The sequence below is a fragment of the Salvelinus alpinus genome, chromosome 6 (genome assembly GCF_045679555.1).
Source record: "Salvelinus alpinus chromosome 6, SLU_Salpinus.1, whole genome shotgun sequence".
Taxonomy (NCBI): domain Eukaryota; kingdom Metazoa; phylum Chordata; class Actinopteri; order Salmoniformes; family Salmonidae; genus Salvelinus; species Salvelinus alpinus.
Window position 1 is genome coordinate 97,584,080 of NC_092091.1, and position 17,805 is coordinate 97,601,884.

General features: G+C 52.8%; 1 protein-coding gene across 1 annotated transcript in view; it reads right to left on the reverse strand.

Annotated features, from left to right (window-relative positions):
• The window catches only part of tll1 (tolloid-like 1), a 154,391-nt gene that overhangs the window by 121,393 nt on the left and 15,193 nt on the right, over nt 1-17,805 (reverse strand). Inside the window, exon 2 of the mRNA XM_071408503.1 lies at nt 8,791-8,925. Within this exon, the coding sequence (XP_071264604.1) occupies nt 8,791-8,925 (135 nt within the window). The remainder of the gene's footprint in view (nt 1-8,790; nt 8,926-17,805) is intronic.

The following is a 17,805-nucleotide window of genomic DNA, read 5'->3' on the forward strand; positions in this document are numbered from 1 at the left end:
TGGGTTCTATCCTCAGCAGAGTGTCTGGTCCAAGCTGCTCCTCTGATCTGGGTTCTATCCTCAGCAGAGTGTCTGGTCCAAGCTGTTCCTCTGACCTGGGTTCTATCCTCAGCAGAGTGTCTGGTCCAAGCTGCTACTCTGATCTGGGTTCTATCCTCAGCAGAGTGTCTGGTCCAAGCTGCTCCTCTGATCTGGGTTCTATCCTCAGCAGAGTGTCTGATCCAAGCTGTTCCTCTGACCTGGGTTCTATCCTCAGCAGAGTGTCTGTTCCAAGCAACTACTCTGATCTGGGTTCTATCCTCAGCAGAGTGTCTGGTCCAAGCTGCTCCTCTGATCTGGGTTCTATCCTCAGCAGAGTGTCTGGTCCAAGCTGCTCCTCTGATCTGGGTTCTATCCTCAGCAGAGTGTCTGGTCCAAGCTGCTCCTCTGATCTGGGTTCTATCCTCAGCAGAGTGTCTGATCCAAGCTGCTCCTCTGATCTGGGTTCTATCCTCAGCAGAGTGTCTGGTCCAAGCTGTTCCTCTGATCTGGGTTCTATCCTCAGCAGAGTGTCTGATCCAAGCTGCTCCTCTGATCTGGGTTCTATCCTCAGCAGAGTGTCTGGTCCAAGCTGCTCCTCTGATCTGGGTTCTATCCTCAGCAGAGTGTCTGGTCCAAGCTGCTCCTCTGATCTGGGTTCTATCCTCAGCAGAGTGTCTGGTCCAAGCTGCTCCTCTGATCTGGGTTCTATCCTCAGCAGAGTGTCTGGTCCAAGCTGCTCCTCTGACCTGGGTTCTATCCTCAGCAGAGTGTCTGGTCCAAGCTGCTCCTCTGATCTGGGTTCTATCCTCAGCAGAGTGTCTGGTCCAAGCTGCTCCTCTGACCTGGGTTCTATCCTCAGCAGAGTGGCTGGTCCAAGCTGCTCCTCTGATCTGGGATCTATCCCCAGCAGAGTGTCTGTTCCAAGCTGCTCCTCTGATCTGGGTTCTATCCTCAGCAGAGTGTCTGGTCCAAGCTGCTCCTCTGACCTGGGTTCTATCCTCAGCAGAGTGTCTGGTCCAAGCTGCTCCTCTGATCTGGGTTCTATCCTCAGCAGAGTGTCTGGTCCAAGCTGCTCCTCTGATCTGGGTTCTATCCTCAGCAGAGTGTCTGGTCCAAGCTGCTCCTCTGATCTGGGTTCTATCCTCAGCAGAGTGTCTGGTCCAAGCTGCTCCTCTGACCTGGGTTCTATACTCAGCAGAGTGTCTGGTCCAAGCTGCTCCTCTGACCTGGGTTCTATCCTCAGCAGAGTGTCTGGTCCAAGCTGCTCCTCTGATCTGGGTTCTATCCTCAGCAGAGTGTCTGGTCCAAGCTGTTCCTCTGATCTGGGTTCTATCCTCAGCAGAGTGTCTGGTCCAAGCTGCTCCTCTGATCTGGGTTCTATCCTCAGCAGAGTGTCTGGTCCAAGCTGCTCCTCTGACCTGGGTTCTATCCTCAGCAGAGTGTCTGGTTCAAGCTGCTCCTCTGATCTGGGTTCTATCCTCAGCAGAGTGTCTGGTCCAAGCTGCTCCTCTGATCTGGGTTCGATCCTCAGCAGAGTGTCTGGTCCAAGCTGCTCCTTTGATCTGGGTTCTATCCTCAGCAGAGTGTCTGGTCCAAGCTGCTCCTCTGATCTGGGTTCTATCCTCAGCAGAGTGTCTGGTCCAAGCTGCTCCTCTGATCTGGGTTCTATCCTCAGCAGAGTGCCTGGTCCAAGCTGCTCCTCTGATCTGGGTTCTATCCTCAGCAGAGTGTCTGGTCCAAGCTGCTCCTCTGACCTGGGTTCTATCCTCAGCAGAGTGTCTGGTCCAAGCTGCTCCTCTGACCTGGGTTCTATCCTCAGCAGAGTGTCTGGTCCAAGCTGCTCCTCTGATCTGGGTTCTATCCTCAGCAGAGTGTCTGGTCCAAGCTGCTCCTCTGATCTGGGTTCTATCCTCAGCAGAGTGTCTGGTCCAAGCTGCTCCTCTGACCTGGGTTCTATCCTCAGCAGAGTGTCTGGTCCAAGCTGCTCCTCTGATCTGGGTTCTATCCTCAGCAGAGTGTCTGATCCAAGCTGTTCCTCTGACCTGGGTTCTATCCTCAGCAGAGTGTCTGGTCCAAGCTGCTCCTCTGATCTGGGTTCGATCCTCAGCAGAGTGTCTGGTCCAAGCTGCTCCTCTGATCTGGGTTCTATATTCAGCAGAGTGTCTGGTCCAAGCTGCTCCTCTGATCTGGGTTCTATCCTCAGCAGAGTGTCTGGTCCAAGCTGCTCCTCTGATCTGGGTTCTATCCTCAGCAGAGTGTCTGGTCCAAGCTGCTCCTCTGATCTGGGTTCTATCCTCAGCAGAGTGTCTGGTCCAAGCTGCTCCTCTGATCTGGGTTCTATCCTCAGCAGAGTGTCTGGTCCAAGCTGCTCCTCTGATCTGGGTTCTATCCTCAGCAGAGTGTCTGGTCCAAGCTGCTCCTCTGACCTGGGTTCTATACTCAGCAGAGTGTCTGGTCCAAGCTGCTCCTCTGACCTGGGTTCTATCCTCAGCAGAGTGTCTGGTCCAAGCTGCTCCTCTGATCTGGGTTCTATCCTCAGCAGAGTGTCTGGTCCAAGCTGCTCCTCTGATCTGGGTTCTATCCTCAGCAGAGTGTCTGGTCCAAGCTGCTCCTCTGATCTGGGTTCTATCCTCAGCAGAGTGTCTGGTCCAAGCTGCTCCTCTGATCTGGGTTCTATCCTCAGCAGAGTGTCTGGTCCAAGCTGCTCCTCTGACCTGGGTTCTATCCTCAGCAGAGTGTCTGGTCCAAGCTGCTCCTCTGATCTGGGTTCGATCCTCAGCAGAGTGTCTGGTCCAAGCTGCTCCTTTGATCTGGGTTCTATCCTCAGCAGAGTGTCTGGTCCAAGCTGCTCCTCTGACCTGGGTTCTATCCTCAGCAGAGTGTCTGGTCCAAGCTGCTCCTCTGATCTGGGTTCTATCCTCAGCAGAGTGTCTGGTCCAAGCTGCTCCTCTGATCTGGGTTCTATCCTCAGCAGAGTGTCTGGTCCAAGCTGTTCCTCTGATCTGGGTTCTATCCTCAGCAGAGTGTCTGGTCCAAGCTGCTCCTCTGATCTGGGTTCTATCCTCAGCAGAGTGTCTGGTCCAAGCTGCTCCTCTGATCTGGGTTCTATCCTCAGCAGAGTGTCTGGTCCAAGCTGCTACTCTGATCTGGGTTCTATCCTCAGCAGAGTGTCTGGTCCAAGCTGCTCCTCTGATCTGGGTTCTATCCTCAGCAGAGTGTCTGGTCCAAGCTGCTCCTCTGATCTGGGTTCTATCCTCAGCAGAGTGTCTGGTCCAAGCTGCTCCTCTGATCTGGGTTCTATCCTCAGCAGAGTGTCTGGTCCAAGCTGCTCCTCTGATCTGGGTTCTATCCTCAGCAGAGTGTCTGGTCCAAGCTGCTCCTCTGACCTGGGTTCTATCCTCAGCAGAGTGTCTGGTCCAAGCTGCTCCTCTGATCTGGGTTCTATCCTCAGCAGAGTGTCTGGTCCAAGCTGCTCCTCTGACCTGGGTTCTATCCTCAGCAGAGTGTCTGGTCCAAGCTGCTCCTCTGACCTGGGTTCTATCCTCAGCAGAGTGTCTGGTCCAAGCTGCTCCTCTGATCTGGGTTCTATCCTGAGCAGAGTGTCTGGTCCAAGCTGCTCCTCTGATCTGGGTTCTATCCTCAGCAGAGTGTCTGGTCCAAGCTGCTCCTCTGATCTGGGTTCTATCCTCAGCAGAGTGTCTGGTCCAAGCTGCTCCTCTGATCTGGGTTCTATCCTCAGCAGAGTGTCTGGTCCAAGCTGCTCCTCTGATCTGGGTTCTATCCTCAGCAGAGTGTCTGGTCCAAGCTGCTCCTCTGATCTGGGTTCTATCCTCAGCAGAGTGTCTGGTCCAAGCTGCTCCTCTGACCTGGGTTCTATACTCAGCAGAGTGTCTGGTCCAAGCTGCTCCTCTGACCTGGGTTCTATCCTCAGCAGAGTGTCTGGTCCAAGCTGCTCCTCTGATCTGGGTTCTATCCTCAGCAGAGTGTCTGGTCCAAGCTGCTCCTCTGATCTGGGTTCTATCCTCAGCAGAGTGTCTGGTCCAAGCTGCTCCTCTGATCTGGGTTCTATCCTCAGCAGAGTGTCTGGTCCAAGCTGCTCCTCTGACCTGGGTTCTATCCTCAGCAGAGTGTCTGGTCCAAGCTGCTCCTCTGATCTGGGTTCTATCCTCAGCAGAGTGTCTGGTCCAAGCTGCTCCTCTGATCTGGGTTCGATCCTCAGCAGAGTGTCTGGTCCAAGCTGCTCCTTTGATCTGGGTTCTATCCTCAGCAGAGTGTCTGGTCCAAGCTGCTCCTCTGACCTGGGTTCTATCCTCAGCAGAGTGTCTGGTCCAAGCTGCTCCTCTGATCTGGGTTCTATCCTCAGCAGAGTGTCTGGTCCAAGCTGCTCCTCTGATCTGGGTTCTATCCTCAGCAGAGTGTCTGGTCCAAGCTGTTCCTCTGATCTGGGTTCTATCCTCAGCAGAGTGTCTGGTCCAAGCTGCTCCTCTGATCTGGGTTCTATCCTCAGCAGAGTGTCTGGTCCAAGCTGCTCCTCTGATCTGGGTTCTATCCTCAGCAGAGTGTCTGGTCCAAGCTGCTACTCTGATCTGGGTTCTATCCTCAGCAGAGTGTCTGGTCCAAGCTGCTCCTCTGATCTGGGTTCTATCCTCAGCAGAGTGTCTGGTCCAAGCTGCTCCTCTGATCTGGGTTCTATCCTCAGCAGAGTGTCTGGTCCAAGCTGCTCCTCTGATCTGGGTTCTATCCTCAGCAGAGTGTCTGGTCCAAGCTGCTCCTCTGATCTGGGTTCTATCCTCAGCAGAGTGTCTGGTCCAAGCTGCTCCTCTGACCTGGGTTCTATCCTCAGCAGAGTGTCTGGTCCAAGCTGCTCCTCTGATCTGGGTTCTATCCTCAGCAGAGTGTCTGGTCCAAGCTGCTCCTCTGACCTGGGTTCTATCCTCAGCAGAGTGTCTGGTCCAAGCTGCTCCTCTGACCTGGGTTCTATCCTCAGCAGAGTGTCTGGTCCAAGCTGCTCCTCTGATCTGGGTTCTATCCTCAGCAGAGTGTCTGGTCCAAGCTGCTCCTCTGATCTGGGTTCTATCCTCAGCAGAGTGTCTGGTCCAAGCTGCTCCTCTGACCTGGGTTCTATACTCAGCAGAGTGTCTGGTCCAAGCTGCTCCTCTGACCTGGGTTCTATCCTCAGCAGAGTGTCTGGTCCAAGCTGCTCCTCTGATCTGGGTTCTATCCTCAGCAGAGTGTCTGGTCCAAGCTGCTCCTCTGATCTGGGTTCTATCCTCAGCAGAGTGTCTGGTCCAAGCTGCTCCTCTGATCTGGGTTCTATCCTCAGCAGAGTGTCTGGTCCAAGTTGCTCCTCTGACCTGGGTTCTATCCTCAGCAGAGTGTCTGGTCCAAGCTGCTCCTCTGATCTGGGTTCTATCCTCAGCAGAGTGTCTGGTCCAAGCTGCTCCTCTGATCTGGGTTCGATCCTCAGCAGAGTGTCTGGTCCAAGTTGCTCCTTTGATCTGGGTTCTATCCTCAGCAGAGTGTCTGGTCCAAGCTGCTCCTCTGACCTGGGTTCTATCCTCAGCAGAGTGTCTGGTCCAAGCTGCTCCTCTGATCTGGGTTCTATCCTCAGCAGAGTGTCTGGTCCAAGCTGCTCCTCTGATCTGGGTTCTATCCTCAGCAGAGTGTCTGGTCCAAGCTGTTCCTCTGATCTGGGTTCTATCCTCAGCAGAGTGTCTGGTCCAAGCTGCTCCTCTGATCTGGGTTCTATCCTCAGCAGAGTGTCTGGTCCAAGCTGCTCCTCTGATCTGGGTTCTATCCTCAGCAGAGTGTCTGGTCCAAGCTGCTCCTCTGATCTGGGTTCTATCCTCAGCAGAGTGTCTGGTCCAAGCTGCTCCTCTGATCTGGGTTCTATCCTCAGCAGAGTGTCTGGTCCAAGCTGCTCCTCTGATCTGGGTTCTATCCTCAGCAGAGTGTCTGGTCCAAGCTGCTCCTCTGATCTGGGTTCTATCCTCAGCAGAGTGTCTGGTCCAAGCTGCTCCTCTGATCTGGGTTCTATCCTCAGCAGAGTGTCTGGTCCAAGCTGCTCCTCTGACCTGGGTTCTATCCTCAGCAGAGTGTCTGGTCCAAGCTGCTCCTCTGATCTGGGTTCTATCCTCAGCAGAGTGTCTGGTCCAAGCTGCTCCTCTGATCTGGGTTCTATCCTCAGCAGAGTGTCTGGTCCAAGCTGCTCCTCTGATCTGGGTTCTATCCTCAGCAGCTGTGTTTCCTGGCCCGTCTTTCTTTAATTTAAAGGGGTATCAACCAGATTCCTTTCCCAATGGCTTCCTCAGGCTGTGACCAGGCTTTAGACATAGTTTCAGGCTTTTATTTTGAAAAATGAACGAGATGTTTCATAAGTAGTCAGGTGTCCTCTGAATAGTTCCTGCGTGCGAGAGGGGCTCTCCATTTTCCTTTTCTCTCCTAAAGAATAGGTTACGGTCCGGTTGAAATATTATCGATTATGTTTGTTAAAATCAACCTGAGGATTGATTATAAAAAACATTTGACATGTTTCTACGACCATTATGGATACTCTTTGGAATTTGTGGAACGGAACGAGGCTTTGGTTTTATGAACATAACACGCAACCCAAATGGCGTTTTTTTGTTGTAAAAGTAATATTTATCGAACAAAAATAACATTTATTGTGTAACTGGGAGTCTCGTGAGTGCAAACATCCGAAGATTATCAAAGGTAAGCGATTAATTTTATTGCTTTTCTGACTTTCGTGACCAAGCTAACCAAGCTAATATGGTGGTGGTCCCGTGTGGCTCAGTTGGTAGAGCATGGCGCTTGCAACGCCAGGGTTGTGGGTTCATTCCCCACGGGGGGACCAGGATGAATATGTATGAACTTTCCAATTTGTAAGTCGCTCTGGATAAGAGCGTCTGCTAAATGACTTAAATGTTAAATGTAAATGTAATATAAGACTAGCTTGTTGTAGCATTGAAAGCTACACTCACAAAAGCTTGGATTCCTTTCGCTGCAATGCATATTTTCAAAATCTGACACGATAGGTGGATTAACAACAAGCTAAACTGTGTTTTGGTATATTTCACTTGTGATTGCATGATTATAAATATTTTTAGTAATATTTTTGCATTTGGCGGCCTGCAATTCTAGCGGTTGTTTAGGAAAGTGATCCCGCTAATGGAATTCGTAGCGCAGAGAAGTTAAAGACCCCCCCTTTGCTCTCTGTATCTGTGATTGGCTGTTACATACCCCCCATCTTCTCTCAGTATCTGTGATTGGCTGTTATAGACTCCAGAGGTGTGACATACAACACTTCTATTCCACTGCCATGGCCCTCATCCCTCCCTCTCTCCTTCCCTCTCCCCTCATCCCTCCCTCTCTCCTTCCCTCTCCTCTCATCCCTCCCTCTCTCCTTCCCTCTCATCCCTCCCTCTCTCCTTCCCTCTCCCCTCATCCCTCCCTCTCTCCTTCCCTCTCCTCTCATCCCTCCCTCTCTCCTTCCCTCTCATCCCTCCCTCTCTCCTTCCCTCTCCCCTCATCCCTCCCTCTCTCCTTCCCTCTCCTCTCATCCCTCCCTCTCTCCTTCCCTCTCATCCCTCCCTCTCTCCTTCCCTCTCCCCTCATCCCTCCCTCTCTCCTTCCCTCTCCTCTCATCCCTCCCTCTCTCCTTCCCTCTCATCCCTCCCTCTCTCCTTCCCTCTCCCCTCATCCCTCCCTCTCTCCTTCCCTCTCATCCCTTCCTCTCTCCTTCCCTCTCATCCCTCCCTCTCTCCTTCCCTCTCCCCTCATCCCTCCCTCTCTCCTTCCCTCTCCTCTCATCCCTCCCTCTCTCCTTCCCTCTCCTCTCATCCCTCCCTCTCTCCTTCCCTCTCCTCTCTCCCTCTCTCCTTCCCTCTCCTCTCTCCCTCTCTCCTTCCCTCTCATCCCTCCCTCTCTCCTTCCCTCTCCTCTCTCCCTCTCTCCTTCCCTCTCCCCTCATCCCTCCCTCTCTCCTTCCCTCTCCTCCCTCCCTCTCTCCTTCCCTCTCCTCTCTCCCTCTCTCCTTCCCTCTCCTCTCTCCCTCTCTCCTTCCCTCTCCTCTCTCCCTCTCTCCTTCCCTCTCCCCTCATCCCTCCCTCTCTCCTTCCCTCTCATCCCTCCCTCTCTCCTTCCCTCTCCTCTCTCCCTCTCTCCTTCCCTCTCCTCTCTCCCTCTCTCCTTCCCTCTCCCCTCATCCCTCCCTCTCTCCTTCCCTCTCCTCTCTCCCTCTCTCCTTCCCTCTCCTCTCTCCCTCTCTCCTTCCCTCTCCTCTCTCCTTCCCTCTCCTCTCATCCCTCCCTCTCCTCTCATTCCTCCCTCCCTCTCTCCTTCCCTCTCCTCTCATCCCTCCCTCTCCTCTCATTCCTCCCTCCCTCTCTCCTTCCCTCTCCTCTCTCCCTCTCTCCTTCCCTCTCCTCTCTCCCTCTCTCCTTCCCTCTCCTCTCTCCTTCCCTCTCCTCTCTCCCTCTCTCTCCTCTCATCCCTCCCTCTCCTCTCATCCCTCCCTCTACTCTCATCCCTCTCTCCTTCAGACAGACAGACAGACAGACAGACAGACAGACAGACAGACAGACAGACAGACAGACAGACAGACAGACAGACAGACAGACAGACAGACAGACAGACAGACAGACAGACAGGGAAGGAGACAGACAGACAGACAGACAGACAGACAGACAGACAGACAGACAGACAGACAGACAGACAGACAGACAGACAGACAGACAGACAGACAGACAGACAGACAGACAGACTCACCAGTCGTCTGTCCTTGTCTGGAGTGTGTGTGAGTGTGTGTGTGAGTGTGTGTGTGTTGCGTCACGTCTATTGTCCTGTCGATCTGAAACATCCGCAGATCCTCCTCGTCCAACGCAATGTCTCCCCAAAACGCAACTGAAAAGAAAAATCTTCATCATCACCACCATCATACCCATCATCATCCCCAACATCATTACATCATTACCTTCATCATTACATCATTACACCATCATCCCCATCCTCCCCATCAGCACCATCATCATACCCATCATCATCCCCAACATCATTACATCATTACCTTCATCATTACATCATTACACCATCATCATCATCATCACCATCCCCACCATCACCATCATCCCCATCATCATCACCATCATCATCCCCATCATCACCATCATCCCCATCATCATCCCCATCATCCCCATCCTCACCATCATCATTCCAATAATCACCATCCCCACCATCATCCCCATCATCATCCCCACTATCATATCCATCATCATCCCCACCATCATCCCCATCATCCCCATCATCTCCATCATCATCACCATAATCACCATCCCCAACATCATCCCCATCATCCTCCCCACCATCATCCCCATCATCATCCCCATCATCCCCATCATCCCCATCATCACCATCATCATTCCAATAATCACCATCCCCACCATCCCCACCATCATCATCCCCATCATCACCATCATCCCCATCATCATCCCCATCCTTCACCATCATCATTCCAATAATCACCATCCTCACCATCATCATTCCAATAATCACCATCCCCACAATCATCCCCATCATCATCCCCACTATCATCCCCATCATCATCCCCACCATCATCCCCATCATCTCCATCATCTCCATCATCATCACCATAATCACCATCCCCAACATCATCCCCATCATCCTCCCCACCATCATCCCCATCATCACCATCATCATCCCCATCATCTCCATCATCATCACCATAATCACCATCCCCACCATCATCCCCATCATCATCCCCATCATAACCATCCTCACCATCATCATTCCAATAATCACCATCCCCATCATCATCCCCATCATCATCCCCACTATCATCCCCATCATCATCCCCACCATCATCCCCATCATCACCATCATCCCCATCACCACCATCATCCCCATTATCACCATCCCCACTATCATCCCCACCATCATCCCCATCATCATCACCATAATCACCATTATCACCATTATCACCATCATCCCCATCATCCCCACCATCATCCCCACCAACATCCCCATAATCACCATCATCCCCACCATCATCCCCATCATCTCCATCATCATCACCATCATCCCCATCATCCCCACCATCATCCCCACCAACATCCCCATAATCACCATCATCCCCACCATCATCCCCATCATCTCCATCATCATCACCATAATCACCATCCCCATCACCACCATATCAGTCATCCCCATCATCACCATCATCCCCATCATCACCATCATCCCCATCATCACCATCATCCCCATCATCCCCATCATCACCATCATCCCCATCATATCCATCATCACCATCATCACCATCATCCCCACCATCATCCCCATCATCACCATCATCCCCATCATCCCCATCATATCCATCATCCCCATCATATCCATCATCCCCATCATCATTCCCATCATCCCCACCATCATCCCCATCATCACCATCATCCCCATCATCCCCATCATATCCATCATATCCATCATATCCATCATCCCCACCATCATCCCCATCATATCCATCATCACCATCATCCCCATCATCCCCATCATATCCATCATCACCATCATCCCCATCATATCCATCATCACCATCATCCCCATCATATCCATCATCACCATCATCCCCACCATCATCCAAATCATATCCATCATATCCATCATCCCCATCATATCCATCATCACCATCATCACCATCATCCCCATCATCACCATCATCCCCATCATCATCACCAACACCATCATCCCCATCATCACCATCATCCCCATCATCCCCATCATATCCATCATCCCCATCATCCCCATCATATCCATCATGACCATCATCCCCATCATATCCATCATCACCATCATCCCCATCATCCCCATCATATCCATCATCACCATCATCCCCATCATATCCATCATCACCATCATCACCATCATCCCCACCATCATATCCATCATCACCATCATCCCCACCATCATCCCCATCATATCCATCATCCCCATCATCCCCACCATATCCATCATCCCCATCACCATCCCCATCATCCCATTCATCATCATCATCACCATCATCCCCATCATCACCATCATCACCATCCCCATCATCACCATCATCCCCATCATCATAATCCCCATCAACACCATCATCTCTACTACTACTACTAATACTACTACTACTACTACTACTACTACTACTACTTTTACTACCATTACTACAACTACTACTACTACTACTACTACCGCTACTACTAATACCACTACTACTACTACTACTACTACTATTAATACTACTACTACTACTACTACTACTACCGCTACTACTACTACTACTACTACTACTACTACTACTACTACTACTACTACTACTACTACCACTACTACTACTACTACTACTACTACTACTACTACTACTATTACTACTACTACTACTACTACTACTACTACTTCTACTACTACGACTTCTACTTCTACTACTAACACTAATACTACTAATACTATTAGTACTACTTCTACTACTACTACTACTACTAGTACTACTACTTCTACTACTAGTACTACTACTGCTACTAGTACTACTACTACTACTACTACTGATACTAGTACTAGATACTAACAGGCCTGCTACTAGTACTACTACTACTACTACTACTACTACTACTAGTACTACTACTTCTACTACTAGTACTACTACTGCTACTAGTACTACTACTACTACTACTACTGCTACTAGTACTAGATACTAACAGGCCTGCTACTGCTGTACTTAACACCTAACCTTTACAGAACGTGTGAGTAATCTTTATGTGTCCAGTGTAGCAGGTAGTAAATACAAATGTTTTCCATACGAGGAAGGAGGAGAGGGTGGAGGGGGAGACAACGGGGTGGGGAGGGGGAGACAACGGGGAGGGGGGGAGACAACGGGGGGGGGGGAGTCAACGGGGGGGGGGGAGTCAACGGGGTGGGGGGGGAGACAACGGGGTGGAGGGAGAGACAACGGGTGGGGGGGAGACAACGGGTGGGGGAGACAACGGGGTGGAGGGAGAGACAACGGGTGGAGGGAGAGACAACGGGTGGGGGGGAGACAACGGGGTGGAGGGAGAGACAACGGGTGGAGGGAGAGACAACGGGTGGGGGGGAGACAACGGGGTGGAGGGAGAGACAACGGGTGGAGGGAGAGACAATGGGTGGGGGGGAGACAACGGGGTGGAGGGAGAGACAACGGGTGGAGGGAGAGACAACGGGTGGGGGGGAGACGACGGGGTGGAGGGAGAGACAACGGGGTGGGGGGGGAGACAACGGGTGGGGGGGAGACGACGGGGTGGAGGGGGAGACAACGGGTGGAGGGAGAGACAACGGGGTGGAGGGAGAGACAACGGGGTGGGGGGAGAGACAACGGGTGGAGGGAGAGACAACGGGGTGGAGGGAGAGACAACGGGGTGGGGGGAGAGACAACGGGGTGGAGGGAGAGACAACGGGTGGAGGGAGAGACAATGGGTGGGGGGGAGACAACGGGGTGGAGGGAGAGACAACGGGTGGAGGGAGAGACAACGGGTGGGGGGGAGACGACGGGGTGGAGGGAGAGACAACGGGGTGGGGGGGAGACAACGGGTGGGGGGGAGACGACGGGGTGGAGGGGGAGACAACGGGTGGAGGGAGAGACAACGGGGTGGGGGGAGAGACAACGGGGTGGGGGGAGAGACAACGGGTGGAGGGAGAGACAACGGGGTGGAGGGAGAGACAACGGGGTGGGGGGAGAGACAACGGGTGGAGGGAGAGACAACGGGGTGGAGGGAGAGACAACGGGGTGGAGGGAGAGACAACGGGGTGGAGGGAGAGACAACGGGGTGGAGGGAGAGACAACGGGTGGAGGGAGAGACAACGGGGTGGAGGGAGAGACAACGGGGTGGAGGGAGAGACAACGGGGTGGAGGGAGAGACAACGGGGTGGAGGGAGAGACAACGGGGTGGAGGGAGAGACAACGGGGTGGAGGGGGAGACAACACACACACAAACACACACACACACACACACACACACACACACACACACACACACACACACACACACACACACACACACACACACACTCAGCTTCCTCTGGCACTAAGCGCCTCATTAAGGAGAGGTCACACTGCAGGGGGTCCATATCTACCACTCAGCTTCCTCTGGCACTAAGCTCCTCATTAAGGAGAGGTCACACTGCAGGGGGTCCATATCTACCACTCAGCTTCCTCTGGCACTAAGCTCCTCATTAAGGAGAGGTCACACTGCAGGGGGTCCATATCTACCACTCAGCTTCCTCTGGCACTAAGCTCCTCATTAAGGAGAGGTCACACTGCAGGGGGTCCATATCTATCACTCAGCTTCCTCTGGCACTAAGCTCCTCATTAAGGAGAGGTCACACTGCAGGGGGTCCATATCTATCACTCAGCTTCCTCTGGCACTAAGCTCCTCATTAAGGAGAGGTCACACTGCAGGGGGTCCATATCTACCACTCAGCTTCCTCTGGCACTAAGCTCCTCATTAAGGAGAGGTCACACTGCAGGGGGTCCATATCTATCACTCAGCTTACTCTGGCACTAAGCTCCTCATTAAGGAGAGGTCACACTGCAGGGGGTCCATATCTACCACTCAGCTTCCTCTGGCACTAAGCTCCTCATTAAGGAGAGGTCACACTGCAGGGGGTCCATATCTATCACTCAGCTTCCTCTGGCACTAAGCTCCTCATTAAGGAGAGGTCACACTGCAGGGGGTCCATATCTACCACTCAGCTTCCTCTGGCACTAAGCTCCTCATTAAGGAGAGGTCACACTGCAGGGGGTCCATATCTACCACTCAGCTTCCTCTGGCACTAAGCTCCTCATTAAGGAGAGGTCACACTGCAGGGGGTCCATATCCATCACTCAGCTTCCTCTGGCACTAAGCTCCTCATTAAGGAGAGATCACACTGCAGGGGGTCCATATCTATCACTCAGCTTCCTCTGGCACTGAGCTCCTCATTAAGGAGAGGTCACACTGCAGGGGGTCCATATCTACCACTCAGCTTCCTCTGGCACTAAGCTCCTCATTAAGGAGAGGTCACACTGCAGGGGGTCCATATCTATCACTCAGCTTCCTCTGGCACTAAGCTCCTCATTAAGGAGAGGTCACACTGCAGGGGGTCCATATCTATCACTCAGCTTCCTCTGGCACTAAGCTCCTCATTAAGGAGAGGTCACACTGCAGGGGGTCCATATCTACCACTCAGCTTCCTCTGGCACTAAGCTCCTCATTAAGGAGAGATCACACTGCAGGGGGTCCATATCTATCACTCAGCTTCCTCTGGCACTAAGCTCCTCATTAAGGAGAGGTCACACGGCAGGGGGTCCATATCTATCACTCAGCTTCCTCTGGCACTAAGCTCCTCATTAAGGAGAGATCACACTGCAGGGGGTCCATATCTATCACTCAGCTTCCTCTGGCACTAAGCTCCTCATTAAGGAGAGGTCACACTGCAGGGGGTCCATATCTATCACTCAGCTTCCTCTGGCACTAAGCTCCTCATTAAGGAGAGGTCACACTGCAGGGGGTCCATATCTACCGCTCAGCTTCCTCTGGCACTAAGCTCCTCATTAAGGAGAGGTCACACTGCAGGGGGTCCATATCTACCACTCAGCTTCCTCTGGCACTAAGCTCCTCATTAAGGAGAGGTCACACTGCAGGGGGTCCATATCTATCACTCAGCTTCCTCTGGCACTACGCTCCTCATTAAGGAGAGGTCACACTGCAGGGGGGTCCATATCTATCACTCAGCTTCCTCTGGCACTGAGCTCCTCATTAAGGAGAGGTCACACTGCAGGGGGTCCATATCTACCACTCAGCTTCCTCTGGCACTAAGCTCCTCATTAAGGAGAGGTCACACTGCAGGGGGTCCATGTCTATCACTCAGCTTCCTCTGGCACTAAGCTCCTCATTAAGGAGAGGTCACACTGCAGGGGGTCCATATCTATCACTCAGCTTCCTCTGGCACTGAGCTCCTCATTAAGGAGAGGTCACACTGCAGGGGGTCCATATCTATCACTCAGCTTCCTCTGGCACTAAGCTCCTCATTAAGGAGAGGTCACACTGCAGGGGGTCCATATCTAACACTCAGCTTCCTCTGGCACTAAGCTCCTCATTAAGGAGAGGTCACACTGCAGGGGGTCCATATCTACCACTCAGCTTCCTCTGGCACTAAGCTCCTCATTAAGGAGAGGTCACACTGCAGGGGGTCCATATCTACCACTCAGCTTCCTCTGGCACTAAGCTCCTCATTAAGGAGAGGTCACACTGCAGGGGGTCCATATCTATCAGTCAGCTTCCTCTGGCACTAAGCTCCTCATTAAGGAGAGGTCACAATGCAGGGGGTCCATATCTACCACTCAGCTTCCTCTGGCACTAAGCTCCTCATTAAGGAGAGGTCACACTGCAGGGGGTCCATATCTACCACTCAGCTTCCTCTGGCACTAAGCTCCTCATTAAGGAGAGGTCACACTGCAGGGGGTCCATATCTACCACTCAGCTTCCTCTGGCACTAAGCTCCTCATTAAGGAGAGGTCACACTGCAGGGGGTCCATATCTATCACTCAGCTTCCTCTGGCACTGAGCTCCTCATTAAGGAGAGGTCACACTGCAGGGGGTCCATATCTATCACTCAGCTTCCTCTGGCACTGAGCTCCTCATTAAGGAGAGGTCACACTGCAGGGGGTCCATATCTATCACTCAGCTTCCTCTGGCACTGAGCTGCTCATTAAGGAGAGGTCACACTACAGGGGGTCCATATCTACCACTCAGCTTCCTCTGGCACTAAGCTCCTCATTAAGGAGAGGTCACACTGCAGGGGGTCCATATCTACCACTCAGCTTCCTCTGGCACTGAGCTCCTCATTAAGGAGAGGTCACACTGCAGGGGGTCCATATCTATCACTCAGCTTCCTCTGGCACTGAGCTCCTCATTAAGGAGAGGTCACACTGCAGGGGGTCCATATCTACCACTCAGCTTCCTCTGGCACTAAGCTCCTCATTAAGGAGAGGTCACACTGCAGGGGGACGCTATCTGGTGTGGTGTTTCATGAGATGATGTGTGTCAGGTGTATGGTCTATGGTGTGTGGTGTGGTTTGTGGTGTGGTTTGTGGTGTGTGGTGTGTGGTGTGGTTTGTGGTGTGGTTTGTGGTGTGTGGTGTCAGGTGTATCGTGTGTGGTGTGGTATGTGTGTGGTGTGATATGTCAGGTGTACGGTCTATGGTGTGTGGTGAGGTGTATGGTGTGTGGTGTGTGGTTTGTGATGTGTGGTGTGTAGTATGTGGTGTGTGGTGTGTGGTATGTGGTGTGTGGTGTTTAGTATGTGGTGTGTGGTGTGTAGTATGTGGTGTTTGGTGTGTAGTATGTGGTGTGTAGTGTGGTTTGTGGTGTGTGGTGTGTAGTATGTGGTGTGGTGTGTGGTGTGTAGTATGTGGTGTGTGGTATGTGGTGTGTGGTGTGTAGTATGTGGTATGTGGTATGTGGTGTGTGGTGTTTAGTATGTGGTGTGTGGTGTGTAGTATGTGGTGTGTGGTGTGTGGTGTGGTGTGTGGTGTGGTGTGTGGTGTGGTGTGTGGTTTGGTGTGATGTGAGGTGTGGTTGTCGTGTGAGGTGTGGTGTGAGGTGTGGTGTGAGGTGTGGTGTGGTGAGAGGTGTGGTGTGGTGTGGTGTGAGGTGTGGTGTGGTGTGAGGTGTGGTGTGGTGTGGTGAGAGGTGTGGTGTGGTGTGAGGTGTGGTGTGGTGAGATGTGTGGTGAGAGGTGTGGTGTGGTGTGGTGTTGTGTGTGGTGTGGTGTGAGGTGTGGTGTGGTGAGAGGTGTGGTGTGGTGGTGTGGTGTGTGGTGTGGTGTGGTGAGAGGTGTGGTGTGGTGGTGTGGTGTGTGGTGTGGTGTGGTGAGAGGTGTGGTGTGGTGGGTGGTGTGGTGAGAGGTGTGGTGGGTGGTGTGGTGTGAGGTGTGGTGTGGTGTGTGGTGTGGTGAGAGGTGTGGTGTGGTGGGTGGTGTGGTGAAAGGTGTGGTGTGGTGGTGTGGTGTGTGGTGTGATGTGATGTGGTGTGGTGTGTGGTGTGGTGTGTGGTGTGGTGAGAGGTGTGGTGTGGTGTGTGTGGTGTGAGGTGTGGTGTGGTGTGGTGTGAGGTGTGGTGTGGTGTGAGGTGAGGTGAGGTGTGGTGTGGTGTGAGGTGGTGTGGTGTGAGGTGTGGTGTGAGGTGTGGTGTGAGGTGTGGTGTGGTGAGAGGTGTGGTGTGGTGTGTGGTGTGGTGGGTGGTGTGGTGAGAGGTGTGGTGTGGTGGTGTGGTGTGAGGTGTGGTGTGGTGTGGTGTGAGGTGTGGTGTGGTGTGAGGTGTGGTGTGGTGAGAGGTGTGGTGTGGTGGTGTGGTGTGTGGTGTGGTGTGGTGAGAGGTGTGGTGTGGTGGGTGGTGTGGTGAGAGGTGTGGTGGGTGGTGTGGTGTGAGGTGTGGTGTGAGGTGTGGTGTGGTGTGTGGTGTGGTGAGAGGTGTGGTGTGGTGGGTGGTGTGGTGAGAGGTGTGGTGGGTGGTGTGGTGTGAGGTGTGGTGTGAGTTGTGGTGTGGTGTGTGGTGTGGTGAGAGGTATGGTGTGAGGTGTGAGGTGTGGTGTGGTGTGAGGTGTGGTGTGAGGTATGGTGTGAGGTGTGGTGTGAGGTGTGGTGTGGTGTGGTGTGGTGGGTGGTGTGGTGTGAGGTATGGTGTGAGGTGTGGTGTGGTGTGGTGTGGTGAGGTGTGAGGTGTG